The sequence below is a fragment of the Anabrus simplex genome, chromosome 3, assembly GCF_040414725.1.
Source record: "Anabrus simplex isolate iqAnaSimp1 chromosome 3, ASM4041472v1, whole genome shotgun sequence".
NCBI classification, from domain to species: domain Eukaryota; kingdom Metazoa; phylum Arthropoda; class Insecta; order Orthoptera; family Tettigoniidae; genus Anabrus; species Anabrus simplex.
The window spans coordinates 279,490,833-279,509,567 of NC_090267.1; the positions used below are offsets into that span (position 1 = coordinate 279,490,833).

General features: G+C 38.2%; 1 protein-coding gene across 3 annotated transcripts in view; it reads left to right on the top strand.

Moving 5' to 3' along the window:
• Window positions 1-18,735, top strand: part of LOC136866255 (F-box only protein 44) — a 98,283-nt gene that overhangs the window by 59,230 nt on the left and 20,318 nt on the right. For all 3 annotated transcript variants that reach the window (XM_067143052.2, XM_067143053.2, XM_067143054.2), the window contains one exon: window positions 246-378. In XM_067143052.2, the coding sequence (XP_066999153.2) occupies window positions 246-378 (133 nt within the window). The remainder of the gene's footprint in view (window positions 1-245; window positions 379-18,735) is intronic.

Sequence of the window (18,735 nt, forward strand, 5' to 3'; positions counted from 1 at the left end):
GGAGGTGTAGACCATAATGTTGTCTTTTTCTTTTCAGAGGGGTGATGTAAGAGATCTTTTTCACAAATGTGAAGGAGAGTAACAGATCAAGTAACGAATATGTCTTATTAGTATTCACTTTTTTACTTATCACATTATGAGCATCATTTTAATTTACTTACTTATTTACTATTTACTTATTTACTATTATCACCTGATAATTTCCTGATAAATGTAAGAAGAAAATGAATGATCATTGTCTGCAGGTACACTGGTCGATTTGATTGTGGAAGTATTTATGAACTTCGAGTTGCACTCCTAAATGCAAAAGAAGATGAAGTTGCTGACTATAGTGTTCGTAAGACAATTAAGCAATGGGAGGGGCGGCAATGGAAAAAGGTAAGTAAGCGATTAGAATAATGTACTTCCCTTAGCCTTATGGTGGCTGTATAATAGCTAAAATATTGAGTAAGTTGTCTGCGTGGTTTGGACCGTGTAGCAGCTTGCATTCGGGAGGTGGTGGGCAGACCACTGGTACCTTAATTAAGTCCACGGCTGCTTCCTTTACAGTCCTAGCCCTTTCCTCTCCTACTATCACCAAAAGCTTGTGTGAGTTGTTGTAACAGTAAATCACTATCAAAAAAAGAAAAGAAGGAAAAGAAGGTAAATAGAGGTAAAACAAAAATAGTTTCAAATAAATTTGAAATATAAGTATTAATAACTGGTGGCAACATTGGCCCACACTTATACCTACAATGTTGATTACAGGATGTCTGTAGACCATGTAAGAAGTCAGATGTGAACAAACTTGATTACTTTTAAATTAACTTATTGCAAAGCTCAAACAGTTATTTCTTTACGTTCTTCCAAAGGCTGGAATGCATATTAATGGTAATGTCACTGAAAGGGACTTTCTGGTCCAATAAAGAACTTTTAGTTGAAAACTTATACACTGGTGTTGCAGTAAGATATTATGTGTTTAGTACAAGGTAATAAGCGAGTGTATTGCTCACTGATGAAAAGTAAACAAGAAATGAACATTAGTCATGTATACAGATTATCTCTACTCCTCATCCCTGGCAGGGTTTGAAGTTCATAAAAATGTATTAATTGCAAGTATCTTAATTTTTGTTCCTCATACAGTAATAGGGAAACATTCATGAAACATCAGAAATTTTATTTTGCATAACTTTTATTATGTACAGTTTTTGGTACAGCGAATATTGACATTTTCTTTTCATTTCTGTACCACTGTATGCTTGTTATCACATTATAGGCATCAAGTTAATTAATTAATGAACATAGGTTTTCGTGGCTCATTGTATTAACATAAAGAAATAAATGAACTGGATTAAAGCCACTGTATATATTTATTTAATAATAAAGCCAAGCTTTCAGCCAAATTGCATTGGCCCTGCACAGCACCACGATCCTTGAGTCCAATTAGTGGGGTAGGCTGTGGATAGTTCGGGCATGACTTCCACGTTCCTTGGGAGAATTTCTTTGCTCACTGTCGGAGGCAAAACTTCACATGCCCTGATGAAGGCCAATGCAATTTGGCTGAAAGCTTGGCTTTATTATTAAATAAATATATATAGTGGCTTTAATCCAGTTCATTTATTTCTTTATGTTAATTTATTCTTATATATAGCCTATCTTGAAACTTAACTATTATCACCTGATTATAGTTTTTAAGTTTACCAATAAGGTTATTCAGTAACACCTGTATACAACAGAATCCCAAAGGACCGAGAATGATTTTCATTGTAAACAGTCTGTGGGATGGATTTAAAGAAATTGTTGAGGAATGTGAAAATTGGTATGTACCTTTAAAGGTGGTAATGGCTAGTGACGACTGGCTTATATTATAATAGAGAAGTAAAGAGACTAAGAAAGGGGTGCAGGTTGGAAAGAAATGGTTGTGGAAGTAAGGAGAAATTGAATGAACTTACTAGGAAATTGAATTTAACAAAGAAGTCAGCTAAAGAGAACATGACTGTAGGCATAATTGGCAGCCATACCACCATTAAAACATTTCATCTAGAGAAATTATAGTTGAACCCCAGTGCTTGGAGATCAGGTATCAAAATCCACAGACTCAGGGTCACATCCTGAGAGGTCACAACCCTGGGAGAGCATTGCAGACATGGAAATATTATTTATTTGTCATGCTAACGAATTAACTAGTGATTGAGGTGGCTATTGTCATATTGTATTTATAAGATAAAACCCCCTGATGAACAGCTGTTACTGGCAAGGAAGAAATCATAGATGACTATCAAAATCAAAAGAACGTAAAGGAATGATCAATTGAAGAAAGAGGGACAAAGGGATCATGAAAGGGGGGAGGGGGGTGGAAAACTCCCTAGTCCTTGGTTGCCCTAGTATTGACAACCCAGAAGAAAGCTGAATGTGATTTTCTTCAAAAATATTTATATATCTTCTCCTTTTATGGTTGCCACCATGGCAGGTGCAGTGCAATAAATGAAGTGTAAAGTAGTTACAAAGAAATGAAAAAATTAGCACAGGATAGAGTGGCATGGAGAGATGAATCAAACCAGTCTATGGACTGATGACCCAAACAACAACAACAACAACAACAACAACAAAGTTAAGACTGAATTATGTATTAGAGATTGCATTCGAGAGATGGTGTGTTCAAACCCCACCATTAGGAACCCTGAAGATGGTTTTCCATAGTTTCCCATTCTCACACCAGGCAAATGCTGGGGCTGTACCTTAATTAAACCCATAGCTGCTTCCTTCCCATTCCTAGCCCTTTTCTATCCCATCATTGCCAAACCCTAACTGGAGTTGGTGTAATGTTCAGGCATTTGTAAACATTATCAGAAATCTTTAGAAAATGGAATACTGAAATTACATACAGGACCAATAACAACACTAGTAAGATAATTTTCCATTCTAATAGTATAGAGACTAACAGTAAATACAGTAAATCAGGAATATATAGACTGACACGCCAAACATGTAAACAACAGTATATTGGTCAGTCAGAGAGGATTTTGACGGTCCGGTACAAAGAACGCGTCAACGCAGTGAAACACAGAAGGTATTCAGCAATGGGAGAACATATGACAGACAACAGTCAGGAGTTCACATACATAAAACACAGTATAAAACTTACACATTCAACACAGAAAGGTAGATTTATGAATGTTCTTGAGAGTATTGAAATTTCTGCTAGTTGGTTTACGTCGCACCGACACAGATAGGTCTTATGGCGACGATGGGACAGGGAAGGGCTAGGAGTGGGAGGGAAGCAGCCGTGGCCTTAATTAAGGTACAGCCCCAGCATTTGCCTGGTGTGAAAATGGGAAACCACGGAAAACCATCTTCAGGGCTGCCAACAGTGGGGTTCGAACCTACTATCTCCCGAATGCTGGATACCGGCCGCACTTAAGCGACTGCAGCTATCGAGCTCGGTAGTATTGAAATTTACCTGGCACAAATGAATAATAGTGAACTCAATTTTAATTAATACGGTTCAGAAGAAAATCTATTATTTAAATTAGCATTTCGATACATTGGGTAAAAAAAGGGACTAAAGTAAAAGAAAAGATAACAGAACATTGAATCCTTAGCAGCATTTACCATACCTGAAATATAGTCGTCAGATCCCCTCCTTTCTCTGCTCAGCTGTTCCAGGTTTAAGCTACACTGGTTAGACAGGCAGCACATCATTCAAAGCTTATTCAGCCCGCAAGATGTACAGTTCGTCATGCTTACATATATTTTTCGACACTGCAAGTTCATAACTTTGTAGAATTGTCTTTCTTATTATTTTATTTTATTTTACACAACATAGAGTTTACTAGTTCGTGGATGTTTTGTTGTAGATTATGAAGATTGATTTGGGGCTTTTGGGGCTGGCATACAAGTATTTTTATTTTATTTTTATTTTTTGCTTCACCTAATCAGTACAAACATAGTTACTTTTAATTTATGATTAAAATATAATTTTGATTATGTTTTAAACAACTGTTCAGTTACCAGCTCTTAATGTAATCTTATATAATAATTACTATACCAGAAATGGAATACTTAGTGATTGCAAAAGTAACAAACAAGAACAATTTGAACAACATGAACAATTTTTCTCTCGGAGGAAGATCAGGAAATGTGATTCAGTTTGCAACAAGAAACAGAACTGTTGGCATTTTAGTGTAGATTGATGGCCTTCTTAGGGATTTTGAGATTTTGTTAGTTGCTGAAGAAGAGAATACATCTGTTCTCAAAACACATACGATGGTAGGATGTTGTAAATAAGTAAACACATACTGTGTATGTGTATGTTCAGTCTTCAGTTTCACAGGTTTGATAAGAACCAAACATTACAACCTTCAAAGAGAAAGTGAACGTGATATGGCTCAGGTGGTCTAGTGTGGCCAGTAAAGTTAATAATAATAATTATTATTATTATTATTATATTTTTTTTTTTTTTTTTTTTTAAGAGGGATTGTGGAAAATCTTCAAAAGACACTTGTGAAGGGTCCGCACTCCACAAGTATGTGGGATTCTTACCCACTAAAAACCACACACCCTTTTCCCACGATGTGTATCATCACCCCGGAACCGCTCTCGCATTACTTCAGGGTGATATCGTGCTTTGTCTTTCAGACGTCTTCTTTCTTCATTTCTCCTTTACGAACGTTCGTATGCTTCCAAATCCTTCTTCTTCTGACGGAGGACGTTCTCCACGTACACTGCCACGCGATTCCAGGATTCCTGGTTTCGCAGCATCACCGAAATAATATTATCTGTTGTCAATTCTCCTAGTTCAGTTTCCACACATCTTCTCTGAATCGTCCAATGGCCGCATACAAAAAAAGTGTGAAATACGTCGTCAATGTCATCACAGTATATGCATGCTGCCTCACTCGCTCTGCCCACTTTATGCAGGAATTTCCGGAAATATCCATGCCCTGTTAGAAGCTGCGTGTGGTAGTAATTTACTTCACCATGGGCCCTTTCAACCCAGATATCCAAGCGTGGTATCAGTCGCTTGGTCCATTTGCCTCGAGGGTCACTTTCCCATCTGAGTTGCCATCGCCTCATCCGTTGACTGAAGGCACGCTTCTTTGCACATTTCTTTCCCAGTTCTCCTTGGGTACACCAGATTTCATGTTGCTCCAATGCAAGTAGGTCTATTGGGGCTATTGCTGCCACCGTGAGGATTGCAGGTTCGGAAACCGTGCGGTATGCGCATGCAATACGTAAAGCCGCTCTCCGTTGTATGGCAGCTATCCTTCTCTGATACCAAGCAAATCTCAAGGATTCAGCCCAGATTTCAGAGCCATATAGGAGCACTGACTGAACCGTCGACATGAGAAGACGTCGTTTACTGGATTTCGGACCTTTAATATTTCCCATTAGTCTGCTAAGTGCAGTCATGTATTTTACTGCCTTGTCTGTCACTCTCTGAATATGATTCCAGAATGTGAGCTTGGAGTCAAGTGTCACTCCCAGATATTTTGTGCTCGCAGATGTTTCAATCACTAACTCTCCAACAGTCATTGGTACAAGAGTTTCGATCCTTTTCCTCGTCAGAAGAACTATCTCCGTTTTGTGTTTGGCTAATGTTAGACTGTGGCTCATCATCCATTCTTTTATGCGCCACATCACCTGGTTCAGTTTGATTTGAGCCATTTCAACATTACGAGCTACTATCAAGGCGGCCACATCATCAGCGTAGCCCACAAGCTTCGTGTCCTCTGGCATCTCCAAACGTAACAAGCCATCATACATTATGTTCCAAAGATCTGGACCAAGGATCGATCCCTGCGCTGCACAAGCAGTCAGGCGTTTTGTCTTTTCTCCATCTTCCGTATCATACAACAGAGTGCGATCTTTGAAGTAATCTCTCATTATGCGCATAAGATATTGTGGTAGCTTGAAAGTTTCCTCAAGAGCTACCAACATGTCGCTCCATCTTGCCGAATTGAAGGCATTCTTCACATCCAGGGTCACAAGAAGTGTCAATTTACGGGAATGATGGTTTCCCATTTGTGCCCTTTCTGCTTTATTCACCACCTCCCACACTGCATCTAGCGTTGAGTGTCCTCTCCGAAATCCATGTTGACGAACAGATAGATCCCCTGCTAGTTGAACTGCTGAGAGTATTCTGGGCTGCAGAAGTTTTTCCAGGCCTTTTCCAGCTGTGTCCAGCATACATAAAGGTCTATAACCGCCAAGTTTTCCTTTGCTGATCAGAACCAAACGAGCCATTTTCCATCGGGGACTAAAAACACCCGTTTGCAGGCAATGATTGTACATATTCAGCAACAGTTCTGGACATAGTTCTGCTATTATCTTTAGCACTTCTGTAGGTATACCATCTGGTCCTGGAGTTTTCTTGTTTCTAAGAGAGCTAATAGCTCCATTCAGCTCTTCTACAGTGAAGAGGGGTATATCATCCAGTTCTTTTTCGTCGTCACAATCAATCCTCTCTGGATGGTCTGGGAATAGTGTATCCACAATTTATTTAATTGTTTGCGGATCAGCACTTGGGGTTGAAAATGTCCCGAGTTTCTTCATTACAATCTTATAACCTTGTCCCCATGGATCATCTTCTACTTCTTTAGCCAGTGCCCACCATTTATCGGCTTTACTTTTTCTGATTGCATTACGGAGTTCCTTCTTCGCTGACTTGTACTCCACTGTGACTGAGGTATTCTCTTTACTGCCTCTCATCCTCTGAGCCCTGCGTCAAAGTCGCAGACAATTCTTTCTCAGTTCAGCAATCTCTTCGGTCCACCAGTACGCTGGGCGCTTGCTATTTCGCGGTCTCCTTCGGGGCATTGAGGCGTTGCATGCTTGATGGATTAGCTGCATAGTGAGTTCAACACATAACCCAGCTGCTTCTTTCCCTCTACGAGCAGAACATTTTTCAGTTATGTTCTCCATTCCATTCTGTATTACATCAATGAACGTTTCCTTGTTGATACCGGCTACGTTCCACCGTGCTGGCCTGTGCAAGATGTTTCTTTCTTGAGGAGATTCTTGGAGCAGTCGAAAGATGATATATTGGTGATCGCTCCCCATGTAGTTCTCAATCACTTGCCATTCAGAAATCTTAGGCGTAATATCCTCTGATGAAAAGGTTACATCCGGTATTGTTCCCTGGCATCCTGGCCGTCGAAATTTTGGCACATTTCCAATGTTGTTGACCACCAAACCCGTTCTGGCTGCCATCTCCGTTATACGACGTCCTCTGGAGTCTGTTTGTGGCATGCCCCATTCCAACGCTTGAACATTTACGTCACCAGCGACCACTAGTTTTTTTTCCATTCTGCGTTTTACATCCTCAAGACCATCAAGTTTGATCTGAAAGTTGGAAACAGATTCATTTGACGTAAAATAACAGCTTACAATAGTGATTCCCCCAGTCTGTACCCAAACAAAACCATCATCGCATCCATGCTGTGTTACTGGGACTTTTCCTAGATCTGGTATCCAAATTGCAGCTGTACCGAGGTTATCCACAAACCACCCTGGATGGTCCCTCTCTTGATATGGTTCGCTAATAATAACGATGTCTACTTCCATCTCGTAAATCAGCTGTGTCATAAGATCGTTAGCTGTTTGACTCCTGTGCATGTTTGCTTGAAGTATTCGCATCATTTACTGTGATTTTTTGCCTTCTCCAGAGCTTCACGAAATATTGCACATGCTCCCGATCCAGGAATGTGATTTCGTTTAGCTTCATTGACACCCTTGTCTGTACAAAGCACACATCGTGGATTGTTGTTTTTACAGTCTACTGCCTTGTGGCCAGATTCTCCACACTTAAAACAGAGCTTACTTCTGTCGGAGCCTGTGCAGTTTCTTACCAGGTGACCATATGATAGGCATCGGAAGCAGCGAGGTAACATGGTTCTAGCTCTTACTCTGCAGTATAGCCATCCTATCTTCATTCTTCCTGCTTCCAGTAATTTCTGAGCGTCCTCGTCTTTGGTTTCGAAGATGGCAAGTTTCTGTCCCCAGCTGTTTGGTTTCGAGACCGATATTTTCAGTTCTCCATGGGGATTTCCGGAATCTCGTCTTACAGCTTCCTCCACGTCTGCGGCGGTAGTGACGCCATCCATGTCTCGAATCTCCAGTGTAGTTCAGGGGATTAAAGGCTTTACATCGCCATCACGTCCGAGGGCATCTCTCAGAGAATTACTGAATACCTCCCTATTTTCAATCTTAGTTGTTTTGTTGAATTCAAGAAGAACAGCTCCAGCTCTTGTTTTACAGATGGATCGAATGCCTGCTCCACTGTCTTCCGGCTTCACGCTGTTCCTGATATCCTTCAAAACATCAGCGAAATAATAATAATAATAATAATAATAATAAAGGGATAAGATATTGTACATATGTAGCTCATTTCACCCTACTAGGTTTTCATTTGAACCTTTTGGCAAGAGGCTCCAACAATAATTCCTGCGCTGTGCAGGATTCTCTCGGCCTCATGAGGTCAACTGATCTGATTGACAACAAATTCAAATAGGATCAGAATCAGACTTTCAGTATCAATCAATCAATCTGCATTTAGGGCAGTCGCCCAGGTGGCAGATTCCCTATCTGTTGTTTTCCTAGCCTTTTTTTAAATTATTGCAAAGAAATTGGAAATTTATTGAACATCTCCCTTGGTAAGTTATTCCAATCCCTAACTCCCCTTCCTATAAACGAATATTTGCCCCAATTTTCCCTCTTGAATTCAAACTTTATCTTCATATTGTGATCTTTCCTACTTTTAAAGACACCACTCAAACTTATTTGTCTACTGATGTCCTCCCACGCCATCTCTCTGCTGACAGCTCGGAACATACCACTTATGATAGAGATGTTGATTCCTATAGGGAATCTGAAATATTTGTCCCGAATGAGTCCAATAATGGACCATTTACATTGGTATTAACATACCACTTAGTCGAGCAGCTCGTCTCCTTTCTCCCAAGACTTCCCAGCCCAAACTTTGCAACATTTTTGTAACGCTACTCTTTTGTCGGAAATCGCCCAGAACAAATCGAGCTGCTTTTCTTTGGATTTTTTCCACTTCCTGAATCAAGTAACCCTAGTGAGGGTCCCATACACTGGAACCATACTCTAGTTGGGGTCTCACCAGAGACAAATATGCTCTCTACTTTACATCCTTACTACAACCCCTAAATACCCTCATAACCATATGCAGAGATCTGTACCCTTTATTTTCAATCGTACCCCAATGAAAATCTTTCCTTATATTAATACCTAGGTATTTACAATGATCCCCAAAGGGAACTTTCAACCCATCAACGCAGTAATTAAAACTGAGAGGACTTTTCCTATTTGTGAAACTCACAACCTGACTTTTATCCCTTTTTATCATCATACCATTGCCTACTGTCCATCTCACAACATTATCGAGGTCATTTCGCAGTTGCTCACAATCTTGTAACTTATTTATTACTCTGTACAGAATAACATCATCTGCAAAAAGCCTTATCTCTGATTCCACTTCTGTACACATACCATTGATATATATAAGAAAATATAAAGGTCCAATAATACTGCCTTGTGGAATTCCCCTCTTAATTATTACAGGGACAGATAAAGCTTCACCTACTCTAATTCTCTGAGTTCTGTTTTCTAGAAACAGAGCCACCCATTCGGTCACTCTTTTGCCAAGTCTCCATGATCTACCCTATCAAATGCTTGGACAGGTCAATTGCGATCAGTCCAATTGACCTCCTGAATCCAGGATATCTGCTATATCTTGCTGGAATCCTACAAGTTGGGCTTCAGTGGAATAACCTTTCCTAAACCCAAACTGCCTTCTATCAAACCAATTATTAATTTTGCAAACATGTCTTATATAATCAGAAAGAATGCTTTTCCAAAGTTTACATGCAATGCGTGTCAAACTGACTGGCCTGTAATTTTCAGCTTTATGTCTATCACCCTTTCCTTTATACACAGGGGCTACTGTAGCAACTCTCCATTCTTTTGGTCAAGTTCCTTCATGCAAACAATAATCAAACAAGTACTTCAGATATGGTACTATATCCCAACCCATTATCTTTAGTATATCCCCCAAAACCTTATCAATTCCAGCTGCTTTTCTAGTTTTCAACTTTTGTATCTTACTGTAAATGTCATTGCTGTCATAGATAAATTTTAATACTTCTTTAGTATTAGTCATCTCCTCTATCTGGACATTATCCTTGTAACCAACAATCTTTACATACTGCTGACTGAATACTTCTGCCTTTTGAATATCCTCGCATACACACTCCCCTTGTTCATTAATGATTCCTGGAATGTCCTCCTTGAAACTTGTTTCTGCCTTAAAGTACCTATACATACTCTTTAATTTTTCACCAAAATTTGTATGGCCGCCAATTATGCTTGCCATCATGTTATCCTTAGCTGCCTTCTTTGCTAGATTCAATTTCCTAATAAGTTCCTTCAATTTCTCCTTACTTCCACAGCCATTTCTAACTCTAATTCTTTCCAGCCTGCACCTCCTTATTAGTTTCTTTACTTCGCTGTTATAATATAGTGGATCTTTACCATTCCTTACCACCTTTAAAGGTACAAACCTATTTTCACATTCCTCAACAATTGCTTTAAACCCATCCCGGAGTCTGTTTACATTTTAATTTACCGTTTTCCACCGATCATACTTATTAAAAACTCCCTCATGCCTGTTTTATCAGCCATATGGTACTGCCTTGGAATCATCATCAGTTCACAGTAAATAAATAAATGAATCAAAAGAATCTTAACAACAATCAACATGAAATCTGCTTTTAAATACATTTAAAATGGTTGACATGGGTTATATGACATAAAAACACAGTAAAATTTAAAGAACGTCCTAGGATCCAGGTCACAGATAACTGTCATGCATTTGTAAAATGTTGAACAGAGTTTTATGATAATATATAAAAACTTTGAAGTTGAGGAATTCTGTGTTCTTATTTGTTATTGTGGATATAAAAACATATGTTAAAAAATGTTCAAATATTCGTAGTCGAATCGTTGATCAAGGATAAATCGTCGGTGAAGGATAAAAACATGTATCAACATTGACAATCTTGTAAAGTGCCGATGTTTAGATAATTTGCAGTTAAAACAATTGGCTAAAGATTTGGGGGAACATCCTTTGTTGTTTTATAACAAGTGCTGATGTGAAGACAATTTGCTTTATTGTTGAAAATGTCGTGGTTATTGTCATTGTTGAAGTAAAAATTGAATGACGGTATGGACTTGGTCGTATGGCACAGTGTCGTAAAAAGTGGATGTCTGAGGAAGAAGGGAAAAAAAAGAGAACTAATATGTGTATTCGGACTTAAAATTGGAAAGTGGTTTGATAGTACTTACTCCCTTATTCCTCGTTCTCGTTAACCTGCTGCTAGAAAAGTCTGTGTCTGTGTGGAGCTTATTGCTGGCTTTGAAAGGGGAGGGGAGGGGGGGGGTTGACTTGTTTTGGATTGGCTGTGGTGTGGAGCTTTATACAAAGCAAATTGTTCAAAATAATTTTTTTTCCTAAAATCCGTCGGCAACTAATATATGATTAAATTTACGTTGAATAATTATTATTTTGTTTTTAACAGGATAATATATCAACAAAACGGCCTTCCAGTGGGATCTCCGGCATCGGGCATTATGGCATACATTTATTTAGACCATCTGGAGCATGCACACATCAGCAAAATGGAGCACATTTTCTTTTGGACAAGATTTGTTGATGACACCTTCACAATTTTAGATGGAAGACATACCAACAGCCAAACCATACTGGATGAGTTAAATAAGTTGAATCCCCATATACTATTCACATTGGAAACAGAATCCAACTGTTCTCTAAATTTTCTCTACTTAACAGTCACAAGAAGTCCACTTCCTTTCTTATGAAATATACTGGAAGCCTACACAAACCAACAAGACTATCAAACAATTTTCAGTCCACCCTAATTCCCATTTTTTTAAAAGCTGCTTTTTATAGCTTGGTCCACAGGGCATTTAATGTACCATTATCTCATTCCAACCTAAAAAAAGAACTGGATACCATCACGGCAGTAGCTTATTCTAATGGGTATAACAGAAGGTTCATTGGCCAAATAATATCTAAAATTCAAAATAAACCAAAATCTACTCTTATAAAAGAAAAGAAGTAGGAGGACAGTTATTCAGTTTTCACCTACAACGACAATTCTGTATACCAAATAACAAACTAGTTTAAAAAACATGGGGTAAAAATAGCATTCAGGACAACCAACAACAATCTATCTCACTTCCACAATCTAGGGACCGTGAATAAATCTGACAAGTTTGGTAAATCAGGTATTTACAGATTACAGTGCCAGTCTTGTTTAGCAAGCTATATCGGACAGACAGGGTGAAGCCTTAACACTAGGTACATCGAACATATTAATGCAGTCAAACATAACAGGCATTCTGCCATGGGAATACATATGCACAAATCCAGTCACAATTTTTCCGATATAGACAAGGACTTACAAATTATTGAAATTATGGAAAAGGGACCTCTACTCAATATCATGGAAATGTTTTATATATCATTGGATCAACGAGTCAATTTTAATCACAATCTGAATGAATCCATCGAGAAACCAAACATACTTTTCGAGGCCATCCACCTCCTTATTCTCAAGACGTATCTAGGCAGAACAGCACGACAACGTATCACTCCCCACTATTTCGCATCACCTCCACGCCACAGCCAATCCAAAACAAGTCACCCTCCCCCTCTCAAAGCCAGAAATAAGCTCCACACAGACACGGATGAACAGTGCACCTCCTACTTTTCTAGCGGCAGTTTAACGAGAGCAAGGAATGAAGGAGTAAGTACTATCAAACCACTTTCCAATAATTAAGTCCAAATACACATATTAGTTCTCATTTCTTTTTTTTTCTTCCTCAGACATCCACCTTTTACGACACTGTGCCATACGACCAAGGCCATACCGTCATTCAATTTTTACTTCAACAATGACAATAACCACAACATTTTCAACAATAAAGCAAATTGTCTTCACATCAGCACTTTACAAGATTGTCAATGTTGATACATGTTTTTATCCTTCACCGACGATTTGACTACGAATATTTGAACATTTCTTAACATATGTTTTTATATCCACAATAACAAATAAGAACTCACAGTATTTCTCAACTTCAAAGTTTTATATAATATCTTAAAACTCTGTTCAACATTGTACAAACGCACTACAGTTGCCTGTGACCTAGATCCTAGGACGTTCTTTAAACAATTTTAAATGTATTTAAAGGCAGATTTCATGTTGATTGTTGTTAAGATTCTTTTGATTTTATTGTGAAATTATTATGATTCCAAGGGAATCAAAACTGGATTTTCACTTAATAAATCTATGTATTATATAGAGTGTTGAATGTTGGAACATCCCTCAATTGATTCCTATTATATATAAACCTCTGTTATTCTCGAATGTTATATCATAACTTATATCATCACAATTTAGTGAGGGACATATAAAGGAAGATGTAGCGGATCCGCTGTCTGTAATTTTATTTGTTTTGCCAATTTTTCAGATATTTATCTGTTTTAGGTCAACCTAAGACCATGTGAGTGTTTTTTAGCTTTCGTGTCTGTTTGTCTGTTAGATCTCAACCAAACTTCATATTTAGAGTATTCTCATCCAGGGGCAGGTTTAGATATGCATATGATCTTAAAATCACTGGGGGTTTATAGGAAAACCAGAACAGTTTCCTTCAGTTTTTCCTTATAGCCTACTATTGATTTTCTGTAAAATCCATGGACTGTATGTGAAACGTCCCTTCATTTTAAACAACTTTAGTACATAAATGTGCTTACTCTTCAAATAACGGAGAAAAATACTAATTTCTGCGGGTTTCATGCTCTGCATTGAGTGGCCGACAGACCGACAACGAACCTACCGGTTACTATGGCAATGTCTCTGGTTGCTTGCCAGGAGGGAAGCATCGTACTGCCATTTTCATCATCTTTCCTGTAAACTCATGGTAGTTCCTTGGGTAAAAGGCAAGAGAGACGTCAATCTGCCATCCTGTGGGATACACTGCCCTGCGAAGATTTTCCAGCAAAAGTAATTGTTGTGATATACGTTACATTTAGTGTCTTTTATGTAAAAAATAATACCAGGTGTTTCGTATCATGTACAGATTTGTCACAAGTCCATCTCATGTTTATGCTAATAGAACTTCATTGTTCTAAATGAGGTTTGGATTGATTGTATGGAATACAGGTATGGACTTTAGGGTGTCCCTGATTTTTCAAAGTTTTAATTTTGCAATGCATAGGTTATTGTTATATTCATTTGGGCCTAAAACACCTGAAAACAATTTTTTTCCTTATTTGGAATAGTGCAACCCGTGCCGACTCATGCGCAAACATGTCCATACAAGCTGCGTCACAAGACTGGCGCGCTCTCATTGTTATTGTCACTTAGTTTTTGCTTATTGGGTAGCTAGCACGGATTGTTTTATGTTTCAAAGATGTCAATGGAACTAAGGAGCAATAAACAAAAGTATTTTCTTGGTTGGTGAAGTAAATCACGAAATAACAGGTGCAAAATTACCATCTAATCGTCAAGTTCTTGCAGTTCTATTTTTCAACATACATGAGGTTAAGTTGACTGTTAGTGAAAGCGCAAAGCTTGTCATTCAAGAGTGCAATATATTCTGGGAAAAGGCTAGATTACCCACCAGAGCTGTGCTTAATTGTGTTAACAAGTTAGTGGATCTTTATCAGGTCTGGCAAGAACTGCAAAAAAATAGCAAGAAGATTCAGAATTTACATAGACGCCGCGAGGAGAACTTCCAACTTGAATTAGGTAATTTATTCGATATTGCACATGCTGATGCTCTTGAAAGAATAAAAATCGAAGAAGATAAAATATTTTTTGCAAAAGCAAAAGCAAAGGGTGCCTAGCTGATGTTGACAAAAAGTTAGCTGAAATCGAAGAAAGGGCCAGGCTAAGAAAACTCACAGAAGATAAAGAGACTAAAGCAAATGCCTTCCGCGAGCTCATTGGAATCTGCACTTTTATGGACTTTTGATACACATGAAGATGTAGAACAACAATCTACAAGCTCTGAAGAAAGCCTGGAAGAATCTCTGCCATCCACATCTCCATCTGTAAGTTCTTTAGCTACATCGACAAGAAGAGGAAGAAAAGATTTTATCATATCTAAATTAGTTGCAAATTTAGACAGATGTCAACTAAACATCAGAGATTCTGTTTATATAATTCAGTCTGTAGTAGAAGCACTTGGTCTTACTTCTGACAATTACCTGATCAAAAATCTTCTATTCAACGCATTTGAACACAAATGAGAAAAGATAGAGCGGGATCCGTTAAATCCAATTTTCAGAATAACGTGCCCGAAGTAGTTACTGTTCATTGGGACGGAAAATTGTATCTGCTCTAGACGTAAGAAGTTCTAAAGAAGAATGCCTACCAATTATTATTTCATATGATGAGGAAGAACAACTTCTTGCTGTGCCGAAGTTAGACAACTCTTCCAGCAAAGAGCAAGCGAAAGCAGTATCAAATGCCCTTCATGACTGGAACCTGGATGATAAGGTACAAATAATGTGCTGTGATACAACAGCATCTAATACAGGACGCTTGAACGGAGCTTGTGTGTTTTTAGAGCAAAAACTAGAAAGAGAGTTGTTACTCTTTCCTTGCCGCCATCATATTTACAAACTGTTGCTAAAAAGTGTGTTTGAATCAAAGATCCAACAAATCCCTAGCAGTCCTGATATTCTGCTGTTCAAAAAGTTTAGAGACAACTGGAAGCATATTAATCCTAGTGCCATCGAACCATGCACTGATTTTGTCCAACAACATCTCTGTGAGGCAAATATTATTGAATTGGTGACATTTTTTAACAATGAGCTGGCAAAATTGATTGTACGAGATGATTATTGTGAGCTCATTGAGCATGCTATTGTTTTTCTGGGTGGATACATTAAAAATAAAATAAAAATCAGACCTCCTGGTGCAATGCATCAAGCATGATGGATGGCAAGAGCTATTTACTCCTTAAAAATGTGTTTAAGATCGATCGATCAATCAATCAATTCTGATCTGCATTTAGGGCAGTCGCCCAGGTGGCAGATTCCCTATCTGTTGTTTTCCTAGCCTTTTCTTAAATGATTTCAATGACATTGGAACTTCATTGAACATCTCCCTTGGTAAATTATTCCAATCCCTTACTCCCCTTCCTATAAATGAATATTTGCCCCAATTTGTCCTCTTGTATTCCAACTTTATCTTCATATTTTGATCTTTCCTACTTTTAAAGATGCCACTCAAACTCATTCGTCTACTAATGTCATTCCACGCCATTTCTCCGCTGACATCTTGGAACATACCAGTCATATTACATGTGATAAATACCAGTCAGTTGAGCAGCTCGTCTCCTTTCTCCCAGTTCTTCCCAGCCCAAACTTTGCAACATTTTTGTAACGCTACTCTTTTGTCGGAAATCACCCAGAACAAACAGAGCTGCTTTTCTTTGGATTTTTTCCAGTTCTTGAATCAAGTAATCCTGGTGAAGGTGCCATACACTGGAACCATACTCTAGTTGGGGTCTTACCAGAGACTTATAAGCCCTCTCCTTTACATCCTTACTACAACCCCTAAACACCCATTACAATCCCATTTATGTGATTACCCCAATGAAGATCTTTCCTTATTTTAACACCCAGATACTTACAATGATCCCCAAAAGGAACTTTCACCCCATCAACGCAGTAATTAAAACTGAGAGGACTTTTCCTATTTGTGAAACTCACAACCTGACTTTTAACCCCGTTTATCATCATACCATTGCCTACTGTCCATCTCACAACATTATCAAGGTCATTTTGCAGTTGCTGACAATCTTGTAACTTATTTATTACTCTATAGAGAATAACACCATCCGCAAAAAGCCTTACCTCTGATTCCACTCCTTTACTCATATCATTTATATATATAAGAAAAATTAAACTGCCCTGAGGAATTCCTCTCTTAATTATTACAGGATCAGAGAAAGCTTCGCCTACTCTAATTCTCTGAGATATAGTTTCTAGAAATATAGCAACCCATTCAGTCACTCTTTTGTATAGTCCAATTTCATTCATTTTTGCCAGTATTCTCCCATGATCCACCCTATCAAATGCTTTAGACAGGTCAATCGCGATACAGTCCATTTGACCTCCAGAATCCAAAATATCTGCTATATGTTGTTGGAATCCAGAAATTGAGCTTCAGTGGAATAACTTTCCCTAAAACCAAATTGCTTTCTATCGAACCAGTTATTAATTTCGCAAACATGTCTAATGTAATCAGAAAGAATGCCTTCCCAAAGCTTACATGCATCACATGTCAAACTTACTGGCCTGTAATCTTCAGCTTTATGTCTATCACCCTTTCCTTTATATACAGGGGCTACTATAGCAACTCTCCATTCATTTAGTATAGTTTCTTCAACCAAACAATAATCAAATAAGTACTTCAGATATGGTACTATATCCCAACCCATTGTCTTTAGTATATCCCCAGAAATCTGATCAATTCCAGCTGCTTTTCTAGTTTTTAACTTTTGTATCTTATTGTAAATATTATTGTTATCATATGTAAATTTTAATACTTCTTTAGCATTAGTCACCTCCTCTATCTGGACATTTTCCTTGTAACCAACAATCTTTACATACTGCTGACTGAATACTTCTGCCTTTTGGAGATCCTCACATACACACTCTCCTTGTTCATTAATTATTCCTGGAATGTCCTTCTTGGAACCTGTTTCTGCCTTAAAATACCTATACATACCCTTCCATTTTTCACTAAAGTTTGTATGACTGCCAATTATGCTTGCCATCATGTTATCCTTAGCTGCTTTCTTTGCTAGATTCAATTTCCTAGTAAGGTCCTTCAATTTCTCCTTACTTCCACAGTCATTTCCAACTCTATTTCTTTCCAATCTACACCTCCTTCTTAGTCTCTTTATTTCTCTATTTCATTAAGGTGGGTCTTTACCATTCCTTACCACCTTTAAAGGTACAAACCTGTTTTCACATTCCTCATCAATTTCTTTAAACCCATCCCAGTGTCTGTTTACATTCTTAGTTACCGTTTTCCACCGAACATAATTACTTTTTAAAAAGTGCCTCATCCCTGCTTTATCAGCCATATGGTACTGCCTAATAGTCCTACTTTTAAAACCTTCCTTTCTATATTTATTTTTAACTATGACAAAAACAGCTTCGTGGTCACTAATACCATCTATTACTCCGGTTTCTCTATAGAGCTCATCTGGTTTTATCAGCACCACATCCAGGATATTTTTCCCTCTAGTTGGTTCCGTCACTTTATGAATCAGCTGTCCTTCCCATATTAGCTTATTTGCCATTTGGTGATCATGCTTCCTGTCGTTCGCATTTCCTTCCCAATTGACATTTGGTAAATTAAGATCTCCTGCGACAATCACATTCCTTTCTATGTCGTTTCCCACATAGCTAATTATCTTATCAAATAATTCTGAATCCATCTCAGCACTACCCTTTCCCGGTCTGTACACTCCAAAGACATCAAGCTGCCTATTATCTTTAGAAATGAGCCTTACACCTAGAAATTCATGTTTCTCATTTTTAACATTTTCGTAGCTTACAAATTCTTCCTTCACCTGAATGAATACTCTCCCTCCCACCATTGCTATCCTACCGAGCTCGAT